The sequence below is a fragment of the Pyxicephalus adspersus genome, chromosome 5, assembly GCF_032062135.1.
Source record: "Pyxicephalus adspersus chromosome 5, UCB_Pads_2.0, whole genome shotgun sequence".
Lineage (NCBI taxonomy): Eukaryota > Metazoa > Chordata > Amphibia > Anura > Pyxicephalidae > Pyxicephalus > Pyxicephalus adspersus.
In genome coordinates, this window is record NC_092862.1 from 147,603,335 (window position 1) to 147,629,122 (window position 25,788).

At 44.9% G+C, this 25,788-nt stretch overlaps 2 protein-coding genes across 6 annotated transcripts in view; one reads left to right on the forward strand and one right to left on the reverse strand.

The window, feature by feature from the left end:
* The window catches only part of SLC4A2 (solute carrier family 4 member 2), a 36,939-nt gene extending 16,371 nt beyond the window's left edge, over positions 1–20,568 (forward strand). For both annotated transcript variants that reach the window (XM_072413136.1, XM_072413137.1), the window contains 17 exons: positions 720–853; positions 1,691–1,871; positions 2,488–2,623; positions 7,335–7,512; positions 7,595–7,703; positions 8,307–8,491; positions 9,024–9,237; positions 9,631–9,840; positions 9,945–10,093; positions 10,412–10,606; positions 10,795–11,016; positions 12,217–12,306; positions 12,400–12,566; positions 12,684–12,937; positions 18,684–18,853; positions 19,568–19,741; positions 19,976–20,568. In XM_072413136.1, coding sequence (XP_072269237.1) covers positions 720–853; positions 1,691–1,871; positions 2,488–2,623; positions 7,335–7,512; positions 7,595–7,703; positions 8,307–8,491; positions 9,024–9,237; positions 9,631–9,840; positions 9,945–10,093; positions 10,412–10,606; positions 10,795–11,016; positions 12,217–12,306; positions 12,400–12,566; positions 12,684–12,937; positions 18,684–18,853; positions 19,568–19,741; positions 19,976–20,056 — 2,849 coding nt within the window. In that variant the 3' untranslated portion in view covers positions 20,057–20,568. The remainder of the gene's footprint in view (positions 1–719; positions 854–1,690; positions 1,872–2,487; positions 2,624–7,334; positions 7,513–7,594; positions 7,704–8,306; positions 8,492–9,023; positions 9,238–9,630; positions 9,841–9,944; positions 10,094–10,411; positions 10,607–10,794; positions 11,017–12,216; positions 12,307–12,399; positions 12,567–12,683; positions 12,938–18,683; positions 18,854–19,567; positions 19,742–19,975) is intronic.
* A 4,237-nt stretch (positions 20,569–24,805) lies between these two features.
* Positions 24,806–25,788, reverse strand: part of TMUB1 (transmembrane and ubiquitin like domain containing 1) — an 8,679-nt gene continuing 7,696 nt past the window's right edge. For all 4 annotated transcript variants that reach the window (XM_072413139.1, XM_072413141.1, XM_072413142.1 and 1 more), the window contains exon 3: positions 24,806–25,217. In XM_072413139.1, the coding sequence (XP_072269240.1) occupies positions 24,875–25,217 (343 nt within the window). In that variant the 3' untranslated portion in view covers positions 24,806–24,874. The remainder of the gene's footprint in view (positions 25,218–25,788) is intronic.

Genomic DNA, 25,788 nt, shown 5'->3' on the forward strand with positions numbered 1-25,788 from the left:
GAAGTATAGAATAGGGGTGTTCATGTTATAGAGGGGGGTGCAGGAAGTATAGAATAGGGGTGTTCATGTTATAGAGGGGGGTGCAGGAAGTATAGGATGGGAGTGTTGGGGGTATGGAAGGAGGTGTAGGAGGTGTAGGAGGTATAGGATGGGGGTGTTCATGTTATAGAGGGAGGTGTAGGAAGTATAAAATGGGGTGTTGATGGTATGAAGGGAGGTGCAGGAAGTAAAGAATGGGGGTGTTGATGGTATGGAGGGAGGTGAGTGTAAGGTGTGAAAGAGGTTGTGTTGTTAAGGTTTAGGAGTTGGGGTGATATTATGGAGAAAGTTGTAAGAAATTTAGGAAGATGGAGTTGGTGTTATAAAGGGGATGTAGGGAGTATAGAAGGGGGGGGGGGGGTTGTAGCTATTGAGGGGGTGTAAGGACTATAGGGAGGATTTTGAGACTGCTGGTGTCATGCAGTGACATGCCGGGAATGTAGGAGTTTGGTCCCATATACTCATCCAACTACTCCCATATTTGGGGTCCCCTTGATATTAAAATTCCCCTCCATATTTTCCAAGTCCCAATTATCCCACCTGGAATCTCATTGACAGACTATTGTCCACCGCAGCAGTGTTCTGCTTCTTCTCCTCTCTAGAGTCACAATGGCCTGGAAAGACAATAAAGTGATGGGGCACCAAGTCTCTGCAGTCCCTAACCACTTTTCTTTTCTTAGGTCATAGATTTGAGGACCTTCCTGCTGTGCGTAGACATCTTGTGCGTAAGAGTAAAGGACAAGTGATACATATCAACAAAGACCACAAAGAGAGACAGCCACACAGGAAAAGTGTCACTCTACAACCCCACGAGGTGAGTACTTCATACAGGCGGTGTCTAGTATTTGTATGAAGGAATCTTATGAACACGCTTTTTTTTTGGAATATTGTTTTGATCATTTTTATAAGTACAACAATACATCAATACCACTAATTAAAATACCCACCAAATACAATAATACAAAAAAGACACACAAATTTGCATTCATCAATAGAGAACCAGACATGCCCCCATAACAAACTTCCACTACCAGTTTATATTTTGTTACAGCAAACAAAATACTAAATGCCCTCTCCTACTATTAGAAGAAAATATTTCTATGTGTCAAACTCCAACATCTGTAACCAAACTGACCAAATTTGATTAACATCCATATGACATTTCTTAACATCCATATAGTTTATGAAATAAATTCTCTTCTTGGTCTCCCTCAATTTATATATGTAAATATGAATTCTCATATTTTGCTATTTCCTTATCACCAATAATCCAGAAAAAGTATTCTTCCAATTACAATTTTCCCCCTACTATGTGATTTATATCTTCCCCACTAAACACACATGATGAGTATATTCCAAGTTGTGGTAAAACCACCTATTCATTTTTCCAGTCACATTCACCCAATAGGACATCTCCGAAACATGTGAATAAATTTGGCATTATGTGTTCTACATTTAGTACATTTTGAAGGTTCCCACCCCCAGCCTTTTATAGAAATTATATAGAGTACAACTATAATTATATATAGAGTATGATAGGATCTGTAAAATATAAATGAGTCAATCTGGTTTAATGGAAACTAAAACTAAATTTATCTCTCAAAATTTGTTCCCCCCAACATGTGGCTTGATCATGAATGAAACCTGCCAGGTTTTTGTGGAGCTGAATGAGCTGGTTTTAGACAAGCACCAGGAACTACAATGGAAGGAGACGGCTCGCTGGATAAAGTTTGAAGAGGATGTTGAGGCAGAGACAGACCAATGGGGAAAACCACACGTGGCATCTCTCAGTTTCCGGAGCCTGCTGGAACTAAGACGAACATTGTCACATGGTAACTATGGGCACTAGAAATGTAGGAATTGTACGAGTGGAAAAGCCAGGCAAAAGAGAAAACTCTAAATATCCAAGAATTCTAGGGTGCAGATAACAATATGGATTGTACAGGTCTGGTCATGAGATAATTAAGGAAGAATAAATAGTGAAGGTACTTTGTGGAAAGAGGTGTGGGGAGTGTATTGTGTGTGTTTGTGGGTGGGAGTGTTGGTGGGTGAGGGAATTGTAGCAGGAAGGAGTTTTTTAAAGCCAGAGAGAGGTGTGGGGAATGTAGTAAAACGGGGTTGGTTTTATAGAGGAAGGTGCAGGGAGTGAAGGAAGAGAGTATGGCTGCTACAAAGGAAGTTGTAGTGAGTGTAAAATGAAGGTGTGGTGTTATGGATGGAGTTGTAAGCAATATAAAATGAAGTGATTGGTGTTCCAAATGGAGGTGGATTGTGTTGATGTCAGGATGGGAGGTATAGGGGTTGTAAGAAGGGGTGCTTTGAAGGGATGTGTAAGGGGGTGTGGGGTGATACAAAGAGAGGTGTAAGAAGTGCAGTAGGGGGGTGTAAGGATGTAATTATATGCAGAGAGATATTAATCGTGGTTTATAATACTTTTTCCATTGGTAGGTGCTGTTCTTCTAGACCTGGACCAAAGAACTCTCCCAGGAATTGCTCATCAAGTTGTTGAGCAGATGATCATTAGTGACCAGATAAGAGCAGAGGACCGAGCTAACGTGCTGAGAGCCTTGCTCCTAAAACACAGGTAAATGGACATGCATACAACATATTCCTGTCTGCTAGTACACACAGTACAGAAAGCTGATTACATGTAGAGATGGGTTAGGGAAGGGCACATGTATGTAATCAATAGGAGGAGTGCAGTATGTACACAAAGAGAGAGATGCACAAAGGTTCACTCATCCCTAGAGGGTTTGCACCTGGAAGGTACAGCTGTGCATACAGGTATGAGTACACCTATACATAAAAGAATGGTGGGTACAACTATACATACAGTGCTCAATGTAAACCTCTTGGATCTGGATCCAGATTTCACCAAACCATCAGTAGTAGGAGGGAGGGCACCACCAGCACAACTATGAAGCACACCACCATCAGTGGTAAAAAACAGAAAGAGGTCCTATTATACTTGGTTTTCCAAGGTAGCAAGAGGCAGATTCGGGCTAGCCAAGCTTAACTCTGTGTGGATTGGCTGGTTTATTCACCATCTCAGTCTCAGCGAGAATATGAAGACAGTGAATTTGATACATTACCCAGGAGCCAATGTACTCAAAGCCACTCTCTCAGAGGGCACAGGTTCCCAAACCCCTCTTCTGTTTTCAGACAGACTGTCTCCCAGGAAATCAGACAGTTTGTGTGAATCAAGGGAGTTGATGAGCTGTGTGATAGCGCACAACATTTATTCAATACGGAAAAGTTACAAAAATAAGAAGTGATGAGGAGAGGAGAATTTATATTGGCACAATTGTTTTTAGGTGTCTTGGCTCTGCAGCTGCTTCTCTTGGTGACAGTAGTAGTGGTGGTAGTCTGGACAAGACATGGGAACCAGGGGAAAGAGATGAGGAAAATGGTGGAGAGGTAGGTGCTTTGCAGCAACTACTATTCAAAAAACTAAGCTTTTGCAAGGTAGGGCATCTTATAAAGTTTGCAGGTGTCTGCCTAGTAAATCAGCAGATAACGCCGACTCCAGCACAGTCCTGAGAGATTTAAGTCACAGAGCCTTAGTTTATTGTGTGTCCCCTGTATGGGCAGTTTTTTGTGTGATGATGTATCTTTTGTTCTGTGCAACATATGCTAACACAGAATAAGCCATGGGCAACCAGACACAGATTATTCAACAAATCTCCCCTCATCTGGCACATGAAGAAACAAAATCCACTAATCTGGGAGAACGCAAATCCTATTGCATCTTTCTCATCCTCCATCCAGTTCCCAAAAGTTGAAAAATCCAATGTTCTCGCTGTTATTGCTGATCCAGCTGCTGATGTTGCTGCGTCTGCTCCCTGTGGGGATCACTAATGATCAGGATGGGAATTTCGTGGTACACATTTACAGGAAGAGCCATTTTCACTTCTTCTGTCCTCATTGGAGAATGTTTGGCTAGGAAACAGAAGTACCCTCCCAGCCATGCTGACCAAGCCGGCTTCTTTAAAGAACCTATGGAGTGTGCCCAGCCTCAGTGGAAGATACCAAGCCATTCCAGCATGTGAACAAAGTCCATACCATCCCCACTTCCCCGAAATTTTCAGTGTGTTGTTAAAAAGATAGCAGATACTTGGAGCAGTGTCTATGGGTGGAGACAGTACATGTACTTTCACGGCCCATTGGGTGAATGTCTAGCACAAATCTGAAACGTCTGCACATTAGGATCTGTTATTGTGCAGTAATTTGTCAGAAGATCCCTTCAAGTCTAGGGCATCTGTGCCTCCTTCTGGCTCACCCTCCTTGCAGTCCCCTGCTGCCAGCACCATCTCTGATTCTGGATCGAACTCTCGGCACACTTCCTGGTCCAAGTCAAGTAATTCTCTGTCAGCTGCTCCCTTGCTTTAAAGGACTAGAGTGTTCTGCAGATGTACTCTATCTGCGGGCAGGCATTTGAATAACATCTGAGGCTATCTCATCACCAGCACTCCCTCTTCTGGTGGGATTGGTAACTGCGGCTCACATGACCTACACTTATCACCTAACATCCCCTTTTAAAGGAAGTGACCTGGCAACAGGAAGTTTCCTGGACAAAGGGGGAAGTTTCCTGGACAACCTACTCCCAGGTTGCTACAGTTCCAGTCTCTGCGTATTGTTCCTGTGCTATCCGTGAACCAGCCCCAGCTTGTTTCCTGATGTCTCTTGTTTGCTGCTTGTCCTGACCACCGGCTTGTTTGATTACTCTTTTGGATTTTGCTCTGGTACTACATTGTTGGTTCCTGTTAGTCAGCTGTCAACTGCCTTAGTGGGCACAGGGGCCGCAACCTGGCAGTAGTTTGCTCCACAAGGTCCTCACCTCTAGAAGCTCAGGAGAAGACCAAGCTACTGCTTAGACCCTGCCCCCCCCTGCACGTCTCCACCCACTGGGTTGGTGACACAGTGGGTCCACCACTTTGCCCTGTAGAGCCGTGACACTTTTCTTCTTGTTCCTCTTCTCCATCTCCGCCACAATTATTCTTTTTACAGCGTGTGTATGCTCCAGTGCTGTCATGCAATCCAGTCGGTAGTCGGCAGTCGCAATCTAGTTGGTCTGGGTGTTCACACACAGACTGTGCCCCTGCTACCTCCAAGTTGGCAATGCGATTGCTGACAACAGGATCCAAATTGTGGCTTCTCTGTGCCTGGGCTCATGTTCCCTTCTCTGTGATTGTGCTGAACCTGGAGGTGAACAAATTTCTGAAGTTCTAGCCTGGCTTGTGAGATGTTGTGGCCATGGCAAAAGAGGTCTGTGCCCATCTTGCTCATTTTAGTATCCACACTGAATTTGATGTAGCAGGCGGAAGAGAGAGATACAGGCACAACTTTGGAGGTGGTAATGGGACTTTTATGGGAAGAATTTACCACACCCCACATCATACCAGGACACGTGACACGTGGCATCTCTAGCCTGGCAGACAACTATGGAGTCACTCCTAGGATGGAAGAGCAGATTCCATATTGGCAAACATTGCAATGTGTATGCCCACTTGTTTTCCCAGTGACAAGCTTATTGTTGATATCAGAGAGAGATGACTGCTGGATAGCCGCATCCTGGGACCCTTCACTATCACAGCACAAGTGGGAAGTTTTTCAAGTTTTCTAAATTAAAGAAAAAACTCTGCTATTTTGTACAAACATTGCTCATCGACCAACCGCATACCATCACCCACCTTCAGCAGCTATCTTTCCATTCCTTACTGGTGGCAGCAGGATCGGGCCAAGTAAGGCCGGCTAAAGCCTGATGGACATGATGGCCAACCATTTCTAACTATCGGGGTACCATGAGGGCAGGGAGTTGAAATATCAGATAAGGCAAAGGGTATCATCTTATCTGACATGTCCCGAATATCCTGATTGCTTAACTTTTGGCTCCATGAATTACCAGGCCAATAAATTGTTTGGCCAGAATTTAATAAATATGCTATCCAGGTTCTGTCTTTTCACCCTCGAGTGTCATGTTGGAGAAAGTTTCCATTGGGAACAGTGGAATTGTTGCTCCCAAACAGACAATACATTGTCTGCCACCAGTGTGGAGCAATGGAAGCTCAATTAAATCCTAGACTGGCGACATGTTTCTGCTACCTGTTCCAGATGCCAAGCAGTAATTTTACCTCCACCTGTAGTCCTGTATGTTAAGCATATGATTGTTGTGAGTATATATATATATTTAATGTACAGTGCCGCGTAATATGTTGGTGCTACATAAATACTGCTTATTATTAAACAATATTAATACTAACAAAAATATGCACACGGGCAGACCTCCTGTACACCACCTACCACCCTAGTGCCACCACCACAACCACCAACAGCACAGCTAGAGTTGGACCTTTTAAAAAAAATTGATACACTTCCCAGATTCTTAGAATTGGCTAATAATTCCAAGCTAGTGTCTTGAACCAAAAAAAACAGGAAATTTTCATGATCACAAAGTGACTTCGCAGGATTTACTTGAAATTAAAAAACCTATACATTAAGGTAGGAGTACACCTATACATACAGGTAAGAGTTTGCCTATACATACAGATAGGAGTACGCCTATACATACAGGTAGGAGTACGCCTATACATACAGGTAGGAGTACGCCCAAACTTACAGGTAGGAATACACCCATACATACAGGTAGGAGTACACCCATACATACAGATAGGAGTACACCAATACATACAGATAGGTGTACACTTATACAGACAGGTAAGAGTACACCTATGCATACAGGTAGGAGTTCACCCATACATACAGGTAAAAGTACACCCATACATACAGGTAGGAGTACGCATATACATACAGGTAGGAGTACACCTTTACATACAGGTAGGAGTAAGCCCATACATACAGGTAAGAGCACGCCCATACATAGAAGTAGGAGCACGCCTATACATACAGGTAGGAGTACACCCATACATACAGGTAGGAATACACCCATACATACAGGTAGGAGTACACCTATATGTACAGGCAAGAATACGCCTGTACATACAGGTAGGAGTACCCCCATACATACAGATAGGTGTACACTTATACAGACAGGTAAGAGTACACCTATGCATACAGGTAGGAGTACACCTATACATACAGGTAGGAGTACGCCTATACATACAGGTAGAAGTAGGCCTATACATACAGGTAGGACTACGCCTATACATACAGGTAGGAGTACACCTTTAGATACAGGTAGGAGTACATCTATACATACAAGGAGTGGAGGTAGACTGTACATACACACAGAGACTGGGTGATTTGTCTTTTACCAATGATCCTTTTGTGCATTTTAGTCACCCGAGTGATGAGAAGGACTCATTTTCCCGAAATATTTCAGCAGCCAGTCTGGGTTCTCTGCTTGGACATCACAGCACCAATCACATTTCTCAAAACAGTGAACCCAACCTAACAGATCCTTTAATGGGTGGAGATCCCACAGACCAGGAGACAAAAATCGATATGGAACGAGAGGTGAGATGTCTGCATTGGATGGGATTGGGGGATGTTGGTAATGTCTGGTTGTCATTGTAACCTGACCAATGTGTTTCTCCAGAGAGAATCCCTTCCATCTCTACCCACAATTCAACGTTCTAAGTCAAAACATGAACTAAAACTCTTGGAAAAGATTCCAGAGAATGCTGAGGCCAGTGTGGTGCTTGTGGGTAAGTCACATGGGAATTTCCTGTATAAATGTATTGCTGCTTCCTGCAGTGATCACCAGTACCAGGCCGGAGGTAAAAGGGAACTAAACTAAAAAATTGTGACCAGCCAGGTTATTTATTGCAGGCGATGTCCATTCTGTAATATAAATAATCTTATCTGCCTGACCACAATATTTATAATTGCACTCACCTGTCCTCGCTCCAGTGTAACTGCCACCCTCTTCACCTGATCTTCTTCCAGAAGTTGGGCCTTCTGCCATCTTGAATGGCCAGGATAATGTTTTACATAGTTACATAGTAGGTTAGGTTGAAAAAAGACATAAGTCCATCAAGTCCAACCACTAGGGAAATAAACATATCCCAGATATAAAACCCTATAAGACGTAGTTGGTCCAGAGGAAGGCAAAAAAACCCCGGGTACAATTTGCTTCAACAGGGGAATAAAATTCCTTCCTGATTCCATGAGGCAATCGGATGTTCCCTACAGTCTCTGTACAACAGTCTCTGTTATCTTTACTTTAATGCCTTAATACCCAGTTCCATTCTGTGCTTCTAGAAATCATCCAGCTACTAAGTGGCCTTTTCTCCACTTTGTCCCACCAGGCTGCGTAGAGTTCCTCGATCAACCCACAATGGCATTTGTGCGGCTGCAGGAGGCAGTGGAGCTGGACTCTGTGTTAGAAGTTCCCATTCCGGTGCGTTTCCTCTTTGTTCTTCTGGGACCCAGCACATCTAATATGGATTATCATGAGATTGGAAGGTCCATCTCTACGCTCATGTCAGATAAGGTGAGTCCAGGCTCTCTTCCAGCAGCAGGTCCCCAGTTCTTCCCAAAGGGAACCCAAGGCTCCTGCTGTTTTCCCAGGGTGAACAGGTAGGGCTAAAATTGAGTCTTTAATTTTATCATAAGGTAGACACATGTAAATGCGAATTAATATTAGAAACATTATTGGCATTCACAGTAAGGCCCTGCTATGAAATGCCATACAGGCAAACAGCTACCAGGACATACTGTTCCTGCATTTATGTTTCTTCAATTTAATTAAAGATCTATTTTAATGTGTATCTGCTATCAAATATATTTAAAAAAAAACTTCTCATTTTATTATATATGCTGTTTTTTCATTTCAATAAATATTATTCATCTTAGCATTTCTTTTACCTGTGCACCCACCTTTGTGTCATCTCCTCTGCTCTCTATTTCCTGTGCCCATCCTTACTCCTCTTTCCTTTAGGCCTCCGGGTTGTTGATTCTCAGTCACCTGTCTGTCCTGTCCTTGCTGTGCACCTTTGTGATCCTTCCCATGTATATCCCCCCAGTCTTTTCATGAGGCCGCCTACCTTGCTGATGATCGCCAGGATCTTCTGACTGCCATCAATGAGTTTTTAGACTGCAGTGTGGTGCTGCCACCCTCTGAGGTGATGGGTGAGGAGCTTCTCCGATCTGTGGCCCTTTTCCAGCGAGAGATGCTGCGAAGACGTCAAGGCCATGAGAAGAAGTTGATAGAAGAAGAAAGGGAAACCAAAGATAAAGGTGATCAGGATAACTCCCGTTCTCTTCTTAACCATAAAGCAACGATTCAGCTCTGGCTTTTTTAGTCATTTTTTGGAGAAGTAAAAAGATGAACAGGAAGCAAAAAATTCTGTTTAATTCCTACTTGTATCAGTCATGCTGGCCGGCTTTTCCATTAAATACTTCTATGGGGCAATCCTTAGCATACGCTGTGTATAATAAAGCTTTATTACGGGGTGTCGCTGTAGCTGCCTATTGTAGGGATCCCATTATGCGGCACCGACCATTGTGAAGGATCCATAAACTTGGATTTTAAGTTGTTTGTGGGCAGAGTCCACATACATGTCATAAAAAAGCTGATTACAATATTTATTCATTTTGGATAAAATGTCCTTATTTCCCTTTCATCTCTAGCTTTACTCACAAAAACAGCTGTGCCAGATGAAGATGATCCCCTACGGAGGACTGGAAGACCATTTGGTGGTGTCATAAGAGACATCCAAAGACGTTATCCAAAATATGTCAGTGATTTTCGTGATGCGCTGGATCCACAATGCATGGCTGCTGTCATCTTCATTTATTTTGCAGCATTGTCTCCCGCAATTACTTTTGGTGGACTTTTGGGTGAGTTCATTGTTCTTTTTATAAGGGCTCTCCAATGTAATAAATTCAAAATTTGTTACACCTCCATGCCATGTTCATTTCTCGTGTCCATGCTTCCTTCTCAGGTGAGAAAACAAAAGGTATGATTGGGGTATCAGAACTTATCATTGGAACCTGCATACAAGGAGTGATATTTTGCCTATTGGGGGCACAGCCACTACTTGTTGTTGGATTTTCGGGACCCTTACTGGTGTTTGAGGAAGCTTTTTACACGGTAAGGTTTGTACAAAAGGTAACAAAGAGAATGCTGATTAGGTCACAGACTTGGGAAACCTCAGTAAAGGGAATTAGGGGAAAATAAATGTTGCATAGTACAAGGAGGTATGTAGAGTGGAGCCTAAAAAGATAGAAGCAGAGTATTAGGAACCATTTATAAGGGGAACATGCTGTTAGCATGCAGTAAAATGATTCTGGAACTGATGGTAGATAACATATTGGATTCAGATTCTCAGTGGATTGAAATTGAAAATACAGAAGAAAGAAATACAAGTTGTATGGATATTGATGAACAATAACTCTTTTTTTTAAACAGTTCTGCTCTGCAAATGGTCTGGAATATTTGGTTGGCCGTGTGTGGATTGGTGCCTGGCTAATTGTCATTGTGGTGGCCACGGTGGCCTGTGAAGGAAGCTTCCTGGTCCGCTTTGTCTCACGTTTTACACAAGAAATTTTCTCCATTCTTATTTCCCTCATTTTTATCTATGAAACCTTTTACAAGCTATTCAAGGTAAATCCTTATATGTGTTTTTCCTAAAGGCTTGTCATGTCAGCCTGACCTTAAATATTAATATCATTATTGTTGTTCTGCTCTTCATCTGTCACCTGACCTGCTTGTCATTATGTGACCTCTATCATTTAGCTGGAATCTTCACTGTCCTTTGACATTTACACAGATTTTTGTCTTTTGTGTTTCAGGTTTTTCAGGAGCATCCTCTAACAAACTGCGATATCAAAAACCTGACAGAATCTGAGGATGTAAATGTGACTGAAGTCCCATTACAGAACAGCACGGCAATTCCCACACAAATTCTGGGACAGCCAAACACAGCGCTCCTCTCTCTAGTGCTAATGGCCGGCACTTTCTTTATAGCTTTCTTCCTGCGTAAACTAAAGAATAGCAACTTTTTCCCTGGAAGGGTGAGTGGCTTCTGAATGGCTGTGGATCTAATCCAAAATAAACATCTGCCATAAAATATCAGCGAAAAATAAAGCCAAAAAATCAGGACTGAGGGAGAACCCAGAAATTCTAGCTGGCGATTTCCTTAATTCTTCCTAACACATTTATCTAAATTTAAATGTATACATCAAGCTTCCCTCTTCTTCTCCTGCCCAAACAGCACAACTTACAGTGGCCACAGAATTCACACCACAAAATTGTTCCTAATGTGGATTCTGAACTTTAGGTTGATAACATCGAAGTGTACAAAGGTCTCCACCACCATTATTATCACTCCCTGTCCAACCACTGCTTCTCTATGACACACTATGATATCCTACTCTTCTTTATATCACTCCACCTTTTCCTATCCATTTTCTATACTTTTATACTTGTTTCATAGTTGTGCTGGAAAAATGCCGTTATCCACTTCCAGGTGTATAGCAAATTTCTGTTATGTGGCTGCCCAAATCGCAGGTTTTGTAATTGCACGAGCTGTCTTTGCAGTTGCAGCTGCAGTTCAGTTCTTCCTCCAAAGGCGAAGAAGCAACCATGCAACAATAAACAAATTTGTTGCCATTTGGATCCAAGCCACAGGTTGAGTCTGCAACCACAATTTAAAAATGTCCCTCGAATGTTCGGTGTATGGCACCACCTTGTCCTATCCATCTTTATAATGTCCATTTTTTTAGTGTATGACCCAGCCCATTCCTGATTATCCCTGTACTCGTTATCTCAGTACGACTCCACCCCTAACTCTTCGTCCCTCTACTCCCTGGCCCTTTTCTGTATGATACTAACTCTTTGTACTCTCCAGTTCACTTCTGTTCATTCACCCCAACTCATTGCTTTTCATTTCATGTCTTGTCTGTACGGGCCACGTATTCCTGTTCATCCCTGTACACTCCTATCCTCTCTGTATGCAAATGTACTTCTTTCTGCCCTCTGTCTACCCCATAACTCTTCTCTGATCCCACCTGTCCATCCCTGAACTCCCCAATTCATCTCTGTATGTTCACCCCTCTATTCTCCAACTCTTCCCCAAGAATTCCTGTTCATTATTGTAGATCTTCTTTATGAATCTTTCAGTCCACTGCTCTATACTTTTCCTTATGACTCCACCTTTTGCAGTGCTTCTACTCTTCAGCTGTCTGAACAATCGCTAAATATTCTCATTTTAGGTTCGTCGCATTATTGGAGATTTTGGGGTTCCGATTGCCATTCTTATCATGGTGCTTGTGGATTTCAGTATCACTGACACTTACACTCAGGTGAGTAATGTATCCAGATGTGGTCCAGAAATGTATTCACATCAATAAGCCCAATCATCTTCTGTGACCAACTTCGTATTTTTGTGTCTGCAGAAACTCAGCGTCCCCAGTGGGTTCAAGGTGACATCTCCTGAGAAGCGAGGTTGGGTCATGAACCCTCTGGGATCTGTTGATCCATTTCCAGTTTGGATGATGTTTGCGAGTGTCCTTCCCGCCATTCTGGTCTATATTTTGATCTTTATGGAGACACAGATCACCACGTAAGTGGATTTCACACTGTGATAGCAGTTACTTTTCTGCTACTTGGATGGTGAGGCGTTTATAAAGAACATTTTTAATACTCAGTAAAACTTCTCTTTATTTGTTATATCTAACAGGCTAATTATTAGTAAGAAGGAGCGGATGTTGGTGAAGGGCTCTGGATTTCACTTGGATTTGCTGCTGATTGTTACCATGGGTGGGATTTGTGCCCTTTTTGGATTGCCATGGATGGCTGCTACAACTGTGCGCTCCGTCACACATGCCAATGCATTAACGGTTATGAGTAAGGCCGTAGCCCCAGGGGATAAACCAAAAATCCAAGAGGTGAAAGAGCAGAGAGTAACAGGCCTGCTGGTTGCTATATGTGTTGGTAAGAAATCATGGCTGCTGCACAGCAATGCTTCTTATTTCTGTACGCTAGGCGTATCCATTCTTATTTCTGTATGCTGGGCATATCTGTTTATATTTCTGTACGCTTGCCTATATTTCTGTATCTGTTCTCATTTCTGTACACTGGGCGTATCAGTTCTCATGACTGCGGTATGCCAAGAGCCCTCCTTTAACCAACACACTTCTTCCCCTTACAGCCAAACACTTAATTTAAAATAACAACAGACACCTGCAGGTATGGTGAAAATGGCCGTATGGCAGTTTATTATTTTAAAACTTTGTAACCATATAAAGACTGTAACTTTTATTTTTATTACAACCCTCTCTATAATATTAACAATCAGGTGACCCAAATTCCTCCCCTCAGGTGGCAGGTCCCCGCAGACTCTCACCAACGTTTACATGTATCTGCTTTGATTGATATATCTGACCTGCTCCCAGACACCACTCCACCATCTCGGGAACAATATCAATCACGCATATCATAACCAACCTTAACAACTTTTAACCCCTTTAAAACTTTTGGAGATCCCATACCCATAGATGGCTCTCAACACACCAACATTTTACCAATCCAACACCGACACACCCTGTCCCACGAGAACCTCACACCGCCACTGCGCCACAAGTATAAAACCTTATACTTGTGCGCCACTTCACAACCGCAGAGCCCTAAGTATCCCTTCCTGCAGTCCAATACACCACAAATCGATCCCCACTGCATTTAAATTAACCCCATCACCTTGAAGATGCAATTGGTAATCTGCCTCCAACTCACGATAGCAAAAAACAATACCCTCGTTCCTAACAATGAACCTCGACTCTATTAACCTTGACTCTGGCCTTGTAAGCTCCCTCATTGACCTAACCCCTAAATCATTGCCACTGGCATGAATTACCACTATATATGGTGGCCTATCCACCCTAGAAAAACTGGTCCACAACATGCCAGGGACCCCAATCCAGTGGACTACTCCATCTGCACATGATTTGCCCAGCTGGCGACCCTCAGGGCGGACCGCCGCCCCCTGGCTCCCCAGCACTCGTAGGAATGACCTACAATCCAGATTAACTCCAGAGCCGCTCCTAAAGAAAACAAACACAAGAACACCAACCAATAACGTGATCACTTATAACACCCCCCCACCTCATTCCCATTCAAACCCTCAACACATTTCCAATAAATGCAGCCTCACATACAACCGATACCGAATTGACTCCCACCTTCTAATTCTTTTTATCACAGCCTCGCCCAAACCCCATCTAGCCTCCTCTGTTGCTGCCCCAATGCGAAAGGAGTGAGTTGCATACTCCTGCTCCTACAACCCCTTCTCCCGCAAGCACCGCCTGAACACCACTAAGAACTGGTACCTTGACAGTGCTGACCCATCTGCATGCATCAATAATGGTCCTTACTTTTTTGGCCGCACTTGCAACAATGCCTCAACAGCCGTTACCGGACAGGCCTCAGCTCCTCCAATCCTGCCCAGCTCCACCCCAAATCCCCTCTCTTCTTTATCAGTCTTGGAGCTCCTAATCTGCACCCACACTGTATCCTTCCCACACTGAACATCTTCCACTTGCAAACCCCCTGCGGACGTTCTGGACATACTTACCAATTCACAGATCCAAAATCCTAAAGAAGGCCAATTCAAATGCTGCCCTAAACAACACCGGCTCATATTCAGACAAGAAAATCCTACCCAGATGGCGCCATAAGGAATTTAACAACTGTCAATTGTCACCCGTCCTTTCTGATAACCCTTCAGTGCCTGCCGCACGATAAATGATTTGGTAGCATCCTGTAGACCCTAACATTTAAACCAAAAGGCCAGACCAGCCATCTTTTTATTCAACCCAGAAACCGACATACCAAGTTCAATTGCCCTGCAAATAAAACACAAAACCAAACATACATAATCATCAGTAGAATGAGCACCACCAAACTCACCGCAGAAACTGCATCATTCGGACCATGCCTTGTTGTACGCCAACCATGTAGACCTAGCTACTGACCGTCCCCAATCGCCAATTCTCGAAACCTCCGCCACTGCAACCGAGACAAAGCATCCGCAACCACGTTATATTTGCCCTGAATATGCACAATATATATAACCACAAAAACACAACAAAGCGCAGGCACAACAAAACCAAATGTCTAAGCAAAGTATCACCGGCGGGGATGAACCAGACCATTTATTCACTGCCTGTACCACCCCCAGATTGTCACAGTGAAAACGAATGAGTTTATTGGCAAAATGACAACCCCACAATTCAACCGCCAGCAAAATTAGGAACAATTCCAACAGAACCAAATTCCCCACCAAACCAGAGTCCACCCAGCCCCGCGGCCAAGGGCCTGCACTCCATAAACCATGAAAATAAGCACCAACCCACCTGACCCTGTCGCATCTGCGTGGAGATCCATGTCCGTGGACGTCACCGGCCCCCAATCCATAACGCCCTCCTATTACACTTCTCTAAGAATTTTCTGCCAAACCACCAAATCTGCCCTCAATTCAGCATTCAATCGGACATAATGGCTTGGGCTACAAACTCCTGAAGTTGCCGCCATTAACCGCCACGCGAAAATCTTTCCCATAGGCATTATTCTACACACAAAATTAACCCAGCAGTGATTGCAGCTGGTGTAAACGTAAGTTGCGTCTTCCAGCAGCCTCCCGCACATCGTTCTTCAGATTAGCCAACTTAGTTTCAGGAAGCCTGCATTCCATGGCCATAGTATTGAATACTATGCCCAAAAAAGACAGCTCCGCCACCAGACCCACCATCTTTTCGGGTGCCAAAACCTGTCATCCACAAACTGTATAGTGCCCAGCAACACCCTGTACAACCTAGACTCCGGTGGACCCACACACAAGAATTCATATAAATAATGTAATACAGATCGCACTCCTACCAAGTCACGCACCACCAACTCCAAAAACGTGCTGAACATTTCAAACAGCGCGCAGGAAACCGAGCAGCCCATGGGAAGACACCGGTCCACAAAAAAATCCTCCTTCCCATGTGCAACCCAACCACCTGACTCTCGGGGTGGACCGGGAGCAACCGAGAAGCCGCCTCTATATCAACCTTCGCTGACAGCGCCCCCTACAATATTTCCTCACCCAACCAATGGCACTATCAAAAGAAGCATGGGACACTGATCACAGTTCAGAATCAATCAACGCATTAACCAAACCCCCTGACCCCCCTGACAAGTGGTGAATCAATATGAAGGTATTAGGTTTTTTCTTAGGCACCAACCCCAGTGGAGACACCACAAGACCCCCCACAGGGTGTTTGGTAAAAGGACCTGCCATACGCTCCAAACTTACCTCCTTTTTCAACTTTTCCCTTACCACCTCTGGGTAGTTCAGCGCCGACCGTAAATTCTGTGGTACGAGTGGGACCGGTACCATATCACATGGGATCCTGACCCCTGAAGTAAACCCCTTCTCCAATACCCGGGCTGCCGCCCTGTCAGGGTATCTATTTAGGAAAGGGTGTATCCTTTCTATGTTCACTGGGGTCCTCCCTTTTTCCAGGACCATCCCTCCGCGAACAGAACTGCTTCCCACAGCGGGCAAAACTATGTGCTCCCCTGCAACCGGTACACTCGTGCGGGAAACGACAAGAGTTGCCAAACTTATACCCCCTCTAATTAAATTGCCAACAGGTCACCTTTCATCGCAGGGCCGAGAAACCGGAGGAGTTCTGGCTTCCGGCCCCCCAAAGAAAGGGCTGATTACTCATCTTTGCCAAGGTCATAAAACGCATCCAGAGTCCTATGTCCTTATGGTCCCACCTCAAGGTAGGGCGGACCGCCATCCGTTGCCTGAATTGTTCATCATACTTCAGCCAGGCTTGTCCCCCATAAGCCTCACTGATACCCTTCAGATATCCAAAAAGAGCCGAGCAATTCTGGGACACCTTTTTTTTCCACCACATTCGCTAAAATGGAAAAGGCCTGCAGCCAATTCCCAAAGGTACACAGGATCAAGCGATGACGTCATAACTCCTCCTCTCCCTTTCTACCCTCGTTGCCCCCCGCCCTATCCAAATTAAAACGCTCAAGCGGGAGAAGCGAAAATATTTCAACATACTCCCCACGCCAAATTTTCTCACGCACCTCCTGCTTGAGGTGAGATCCCAAAGGGCCCTCAAAACATATATAAACTTCACCGTGGGCACTATCCCCCACACTCACCTGATCCGCTTCAGACAAACTGGTGCTGCTGGTCCCTTGTTCCACGCCGTTTCAGGCCCAGGCCCCCTACCCCCCACTCACCTGCAACAGTTCCTGCAACAAAGCCCTAACCCCATCCAACACCTGTGGCACGTTACCATAAGTCACAGAGCTACACTGCCCCGCCTAGTAACCCCCTACCGGTCCACTCAAACAAGCAGTGACCCCCACCACCCGTCCCCCTCCCACCCCATGATCCTAACGTTTTTCTGTCCACTGTCACAGCCTGCACGCCCCTTGGCCGGAGGTCCAGATGCCGTGACCAACACAAGGTCTTCTGCCCCCCCCCCCCGATAACAAAGAATCTTCGCCTTCTTCTTGTCCAGGCACCGGGTCCCCACCACAAGCCGGCTGAACTGCCAGCCTTCCGGTGACGCACTTCAGGGTCTCTCCCTTGACCCCCGACCTCTGGGCATGCAGGACGTCACTGGCGCCATATTGGAGTAGCCGACTCTGCCCCCAGCCGTTGTCTCACGAGATCTTGTGAAGGACCTGACTGGCATCTTCTCCCCTCCACTCCCAGTCTCCAGCCCCCAAATGGGGCACCGCTCCGGCACGTCTCCTCTCGCTGTGCCCCAGTCCCGGAACGCCGCCAGCTGCACCAGGAGACAGGCCAGACAGCAGACATCACTTGCCGCCCAGCCCCCACTTCCGACGATCCCTGGATCCTGCCACGTGGTGGGGCCGCATGCTCCCGCATCCCAGAAGAACGGGAATGCAACTTGGGACTTGCAGACTCAGGGCTGCATCTCCATAGGCTCCACCTGTGAGGGGGATTTCCCCCAGAGCCCCCACCGCCACAGTGGATGCTTGTTTGGCAGGGTGGCCTGGAGGGTCCCTGATGGGGCTCCCATTGCGGCGCCGAGCCCTGGGGACCTACAGACTTAGGCGCTCCGGAGGTTGAGACCTCAGAGGCCGTACAACCTCTGATCCAGCAATCCCCGAGGTCGACAAAGTCCCCTGCATCGCCACGGCCACCTACTCCTGCAACGAGCCTGGATCTTTTTCAGCTGCCGCAGCTCTGAGCTGCTGCAAGAGGGCCTCAACCGCATCCATGATAAAGTTAACAGATTTTGATACCTCCATTTCTTCAAAAATTCTCACCGTTCCCCTTACGCTCCCATCCTTATACCCTCATCTTTGCCCACCCTTTGTTTTCTTTATCTTCCTATCATATCATTTTCCCCCCACCATGCCACCTTCCCCCCTCTTCTTTTATTTACACAAACCTTTCTGGCCTTCCCCCTTCAGTCGTGCTGGCCCCTTGCCTAGCTCCTTTCCTTGCTGGCTTTTGGCCTACTTTCTGTACAGTATACAAGTTATTTCTGGCTTTGGGTCAACATGGGGTTTGTTATTTAGTCATTGATCACATGATCCATCCCTCATCTTCTGTCACCCACTACAGTCTATGATGGTGATATATATGATTCCACGTCCCCCAAATCTTCTCAGGGTGGATTTTATTTTTTTTTAGGTCTCTCCATCGTTATTGGTGATGTTCTCCGCCAGATCCCACTGGCTGTGCTCTTTGGAATCTTCCTGTATATGGGAGTGACCTCACTAAACGGAATTCAGTTCTATGAACGATTGCAGTTGCTGCTGAAGCCACCAAAACATCACCCAGACGTCATCTACGTGAAGAAGGTGACATATAGTAATATCATGTAATCTGTACATAAAATGTCATCAGTAGAAATGTGATTTGGTTTATGTGTGTCCGAGGTAACTGGACAAACGTGGAGCAAATAAAGAAAAAGATGATATTTCAGCCACGCAATATTTTCTGAAGGAACTCATGGCCACATCCATTAACATTTAGCTTTACTCTCTGCTGATGGTTTGATGATATCTCACCGTAGAGGTCCATTATTCTTATAGATAATAAATAAGCACTATTTCACCTATAAACTGTGTGTTCCCAAATCTAAAGCTTTGAATTCTGGTGGAGTTATAACACGAAACTTCTTATATTTTACATTGTACTCAGTGGAGATGCCAATTCTGGATGTGAGAAGCAGAACTGTTCATGAATAGTCTTCAGCCATAATATGACCCCGACAGGTGAAGTGGTCACATGCATGATCTGGGTACAATGGCCCCTGCCGGGGAGAGGGAAGGTGGTTGGAGGGTATATTAATATTGGGGTATATTATGCTGCACTTAGGACTGATTTCTGAGTTTTACATAAGATCAAGTTGTCAGTATTGATTATCAGTTATTTTCAATAGCACTGTATCATTATTTTGTGACATTGTTGATTGGTTTATATATAGCTGGTATTTGGGTGGAGATGGGTTTAGGGTTGGAATTTGTATGCCTATGGTATGGAGTGTCATTGCTGTTTTGGTCTCTCGCCAGGTGCGCACACTCCGGATGCATCTATTCACTATACTGCAGCTCATCTGTCTGGCAGTGCTTTGGGTTGTTATGTCCACAGCTGCGTCTCTGGCCTTTCCCTTCATCCTAATTCTGACCGTCCCATTGCGCATCTTTGTTCTGAGGAGGATATTCACAGACCGAGAGATGAAATGTGTAAGTTTTCTTCACCTTCTATTTTTTTTCAGACTCCATTCACCTCCCTATTTCCTGCCAGACTTCTTGAACTCATACTAAGGAATACATTGAGGCCAAGAAGTCAGCCAATCACCAGCTTGCTATGCTCTGACCGAGTGCAGAGAGATGGGAGTGCACTTATAGATCCTGACAAATAATATACTGTACTGTATGGCTTGTATCATCAATCTCTTCATTTTTGTTTCTCTGCAGTTGGACGCCGATGAGGTGCAGCCAATCTTTGATGAACAAGAAGGTGTTGATGAATACAATGAAATGCCAATGCCGGTTTAACACCAAATCCTTCCTCATGCCTTGGGCAGAAGTACGGGGACCCCTGATTCACTGTTATCCTTACCATTGCACCTCAACCCCGGATACAGAATACCCTCTACCTGGAATTTCCTATAGAAGCTGCTGCAGCAAACGCACTGCATACTGCTCAGGGGTGGTGCTTATTAGGTTGAACCATGCTGTTCAGGGGTGGGACTAAACTATAAGTGCTGACTTAGATGAAGGACAAATAATATTTGCAGCTGTTCCTGAGAAGATACTTAAATGTCCCCACGCTGCTCTGCACATAACGATCATGATTGCCGTGCCAAGGCCTTCATCTCGTATCCCTCTGTAAATTATAATGAGGATAATTGTGGTGATACCGGCCACAGAAGGTCACACATTAACATGTATAATGCCACTGAGTATTACTGCTGCCAGCAGTATATTTATAGGGGTATTTAAAATTATGCAGAGTATTATTATTTGTAATAGTGTTAATATATAAATGAATAGAAGTATCATTGTGATCACTCTCCATGTCTGACTGTTATTACTCTTAACAATATGTAAAAATGTAATCCTCAAGCTTCGCTGCTACACTAACCTTCAAAGATGTTACTATTCATCCAGCCTCACAACAGAGGCCACATCAGTGTGATATTACCATGCAATCTCACAAAAGAGGCCACGTCAGTAAGATTTTACCATGCAGTCCCACAACAGAGGCCACGTCAGTGAGATTTTACCATGCAGTCCCACAACAGAGGCCACGTCAGTGAGATATCAACATGCAGTCTCAGAACAGAGGCCACATCAGTGAGATATCAACATGCAGTCTCAGAACAGAGGCCACGTCAGTGAGATATTAACATGCAGTCTCACCATAGAGGCTACATCAGTAAAATATACCGTGTTTCCCAGATGATAAGGCATCCCCATCAAATAAGCCACCCCCCGATTTTTGCTCAAACAATTAAAATAAAGCGCCCCCCCCCCCCCAAATAAGACATCCTCCGATACCTGATACTGTGTGCCTCTGTGTGACTCCTCGATGCTCGCTGCAGTGCAGAGTGAAACTGAAAGTAACTTTAAAGGACAAGCAAGCTGCTCATCCCTGCCCTAACAGAGTCTGTTACCCAGCGAGTCAGTGATCAGAAGGGGACAATGAATGGCACAGAGTGATCAGAAGGGGCCAATCAATGGCACATGAGTGATCAGAAGGGGACAATCAATGGCGCGAGTGATCAGAAGGGGACAATCAATGGCGCGAGTGATCAGAAGGGGACAATCAATGGCACATGAGTGATTTTCAACAATAAATGTGTACTGTAGTCTTCTTCATGGAAAAATAAGACCTAGGGCATATTTTGGCATTTCAAAAAATATAAGACAGTGCCTTATTATAGGGGAAACAGGGTATATCCATGCAGTCCCACAATAGAGGCCACGTCAGTGAGATATTAACATCCAGTCTCAAAATAGAGGTCAACATGCAGTTTCATAATAAAGATCATGTCAGTGAGATATGAACATGCAGTCTTATAATGTCATGTCAGTGATATATTACCATCCAGCCCCATAAAGGGCAGAATGGTGGCTCAGTGGTTAGCACTCCGGCCTTTGCAGCACTGAGTCCCATGTTCGAATCTCAGCCAGGACACTATCTGCATGGAGTTTGCAGGTTCTTTCTATGTCTGTGTGGGTTTCCATATAGCTCTAATTAGCTGCATGTAGACAACAGAAAGCCTTGTAAATGTTTTATAACCTGGTAGGCCACAACTTGTTCTCCCTGGGTTGTTAAAGACCAGTAAATGATGGCCCTAAGTAATGTATGTTGAACACTAAATCAAAAGTTGTGTAAAATCTTCTGTACAAGCACTTGTCTGTATATATTTGCTATAAAGTGGTTTTTGGGTACATCGGCCCAGCAAGAAGGTGATAGACATCAGAAATCCACTCTTACACATTTACAGGGAGAGGCCATCTGAAAAACAACTTTAGCACGTGTTCTCAGATTCCTTGTCGTTGCTTACTGAATCCCAAGAGCTGACATTTTACCCCATGACAGCAGCCTTAAAGTCACAGCGATACAGATTAGACTTATAAGAAGGAAAGTCCTTATTCAACTCTGGTCACCATTGAGGCTCCAACTACTTCATACCACAAACTCCTCCGCTGACGTGGCATGATGCAAGATGTCAGTTGTGTGGTTTTGTATCTTCTGTATAACGGAGAGTTTTACGGGGGTAGTGGTAATGTATCAATATACAAATATTATTACCTTAATTTTGTCTTCCCACATTTTAAATAATCCACATTATGGTGGCCAGTACTTCCCTGTTTCTTGTGATGTCACGGCTGCCTGCCATTGTCGATGCACATATTGGGTTGTTCAACACCTGGTGACTGCTAAGCGGGCATAACATTGTTAAAGGGCTTGGCGGCAAGAGCTAAGAACCAACCCTGGGCACAATGGGGAATATATAAATAGGGGCTGGCAGACTGGATCATTTATCATTGAGATTACGTGGGTTGTGCTGGCAGGAGCTCTTGTGTAGAACCCCCCCAACCTCTAGATGGCACTGCGTAAGACAGGAACGTGAAGATTTTAGGACACACATTATATCGCCTCACTTACACTATTGCAATATCTCTCATGGTATCACGATATAATGCCGTTACATAGCACTACCACTTACAATCAAGGCTTGAAGCTCCGCACTGACTTCTGTATGATCTGCTCGAACAATGACTGATGGTGAGTCTGAAAGGACAAATGTCAACAGAAGGGAGAGCCTCGTATAGATCTTCAGAGCTTCAACTAATCCACGGACACAAATTAGGCAAAGCCCTCTAATAGGTCCTGCAGCACTGGATCCCTGAACACCTCATACCCATCGTGTGCAGCCATTGGAAAGCTTCACACATCCACCACCAGTAGTCCAATCATCTCAGAGTCCTTTCCAGGTTGTCTTTTTACATACAATGTCCAACCTTCCATCTCCTCCAACCACCAATCACTTCAAACTCCACAGGTTCTTTATTAGCACCAATACAGAGGAAGGAGGGTCAGACACATAACTCCCCCACCCTCATTATCGGGACACACGGCTGAATGTTATTCTGTCCTGAGACTCCGACTTCCTCATCTGTGCAGCTTCTACAGGATGATAGCAAAAGGAAACAGATCACCACTACAAACCTCTCAATCTGATTGCCACTTTCATAACCTTCAAAGTTTCAACATTCAAACCAATTTTATACAATAGAAACGGCTGCTTTGACTGCTGTTCCATATTTTACATGGCAGTGATAGAATCCTCATTTACTAAAATAGAAACATTAACTTTGTCACAGTATGGATGTGGTACCACAGAGGGATCCAATTATGGTTTCTAATTCACTAAAATGAAGTAACTGATCACCATATAAAAAGCTTCATATACAATGCATTGATTGGAAAGTGGAAGTCAGGGTACTGGAAGCAAATACAGCCAATCTCCTTTGTGGCCCATAGTGATCGCTAAACCTCAAGCTAGACAGGAAATCTGTGGCACCACACAGACAAGCACTGCAATACCACTTTCTACTACAGACTGGACAGAATAAGCAACGTCATGCCAATCCCCTGTATTCATTCTGGCCTGGCTGGTTGTACAAGTAATGTATAATGTTTGAACCATGAAAATTCAAGAGAAAAACACACTAAGCCTATGACTACAACAACATGTACAATGCACAATGTAACCCTATAAAACATACAAAAATGTGTCAGCATGAATAGTGAAAGCAATGGTGTCTTGAAAGCTCTTGGTGGGTGGATCTTTGAGATCATTGGAGATACTTGGGTCTTAGATCTGGTAATCTAGCCAGTCTGTGGAGGACTCTGGGTCGTAGATCTGGCCATTCTGTGGAGGACTTTGGGTGGTGGACCTGGCTGGACTGTAGGGGACTCTAGGTCATGGATCTGGAGATCTGGCCAGTCAGTGGAGGACTCTGGGTCATGGACCTAGCCGGTCAGTGGAGGACTCTGGGTTGTGGACCCGGCCAGTCAATGGAGGACTCTGGGTCGTGGACCTGGCCGGTCAGTGGAGGACTCTGGGTCGTGGACCTGGCCGCTCAGTGGAGGGCTCTGGGTCGTGGACCTGGCCGGTCAGTGGAGGACTCTGGGTCGTGGACCTGGCCGGTCAGTGGAGGACTCTGGGTCGTGGACGTGGCCGGTCAGTGGAGGGCTCTGGGTCGTGGACCTGGCCAGTCAGTGGAGGACTCTGGGTCGTGGACCTGGCCGGTCAGTGGAGGACTCTGGGTCGTGGACCTGGCCGGTCAGTGGAGGACTCTGGGTTGTGGACCGGCCTTCAGTGGAGGACTCTGGATCAGTAGATCTGGCCAGTCAGTGGAGGATTCTGGGTCAGTAGACATGGCCAGTCAGTGGAGGACTCTAGATCGTGGATCTGACTAGTAAGTGGAGCACTCTGGGTCAGGGGTTATGGCTGAGCACTGGAGGATTTTGGCCCAGTGGATCTGGCTGGTCATTAGGAGACAATGGGTCGGTGGATCTGGTTGGTCACTGGAGGACTCTAGGTAAGTGGATCTGGTCAGTCAATGGAGGATTCTGGGTCGGTGGATCTGATCGGTCTGTTTTGAGATCCTATAGGTTTATACTCTTTGTATTTGCAGAGATCTGTGCATTGCCACATCTGGCCGCATATAGGCTGAACCACTGAGAATTTTGCACAATTCCCTGAACTCACCACAGGCAGCAGGTGGATATATGACAGATGTTTATTGATGGGAAGAAGTTCCGACATGTGAATATCTCCAGTCACTGATTTCCTATCTGCGGTATGTGGCAAATGTTATAGCAATGACAAGCAGCGTAATGGCTCCCAGGCACACAGTGGCTGTGGCAGTAAATAAATGAGGGTACTGGAACTGGCAGTACCACAATAAGGCCAAGATTAGGACTAATAGGGGGACCAGAAGACTACCAATGTTCAGAGGAACCTCCGGCAGGTCGGTATTGCTATGTCCAGGAGACGGTGAATATTGAGAGATGTGACAATGCACCACACACCCATCAGTCAGCTGAAGTGAAGCCACAGTGTGTGAATCATCCCGGAGGAGCTGCCCCTGATAGATGAGACGGACATGGCGCTCCTGGCCAGGAAATTGGGCCCTGTAATACAGAGAAAAAGAAGTTAATGATACCCCACTCATACAGAACTCAAAACCTAATATCCACCCAGCTGACAATTTTAGATACCCAATGTAAACCAATATTCACCCTGCGGATTTCTGAGTATTCAACGGAGAGCTAATAATTCCTAGGTACTCAATGTATGTAAAGAGTTATTCTAAATATTTCCAGGTACCCACCATATGCCCATCAATGAATCTCCTAAGCGGATGACATTAAGTTGTTTTTTTGTATTATAATCAATTGTCATTTCTTTTAATAAAATCCTCTCTCTCTCTCTGACCACAGCTACTTTCCATGGATATCGGGTTCAGGTTGAGATAGGAAGGTTGAAGGTGAGAAAGGAGGAAAATTTGAATTAGTAAACCTTGGAACAGCCTGGCATGTACAATAGTCTGAAGTGAAAGCCGTCCAGGTATTAGAAAAGAGGGACAGAGGAGAAAGAAGATTCTTCAATCTGTTCCTCAGGCAGATGGGTGTTATTGCCACAAGTAAAGTGCCCAGTTTCAGGGGTAGAACCAGCGAGACACGATGATTCTAACAGATTCAG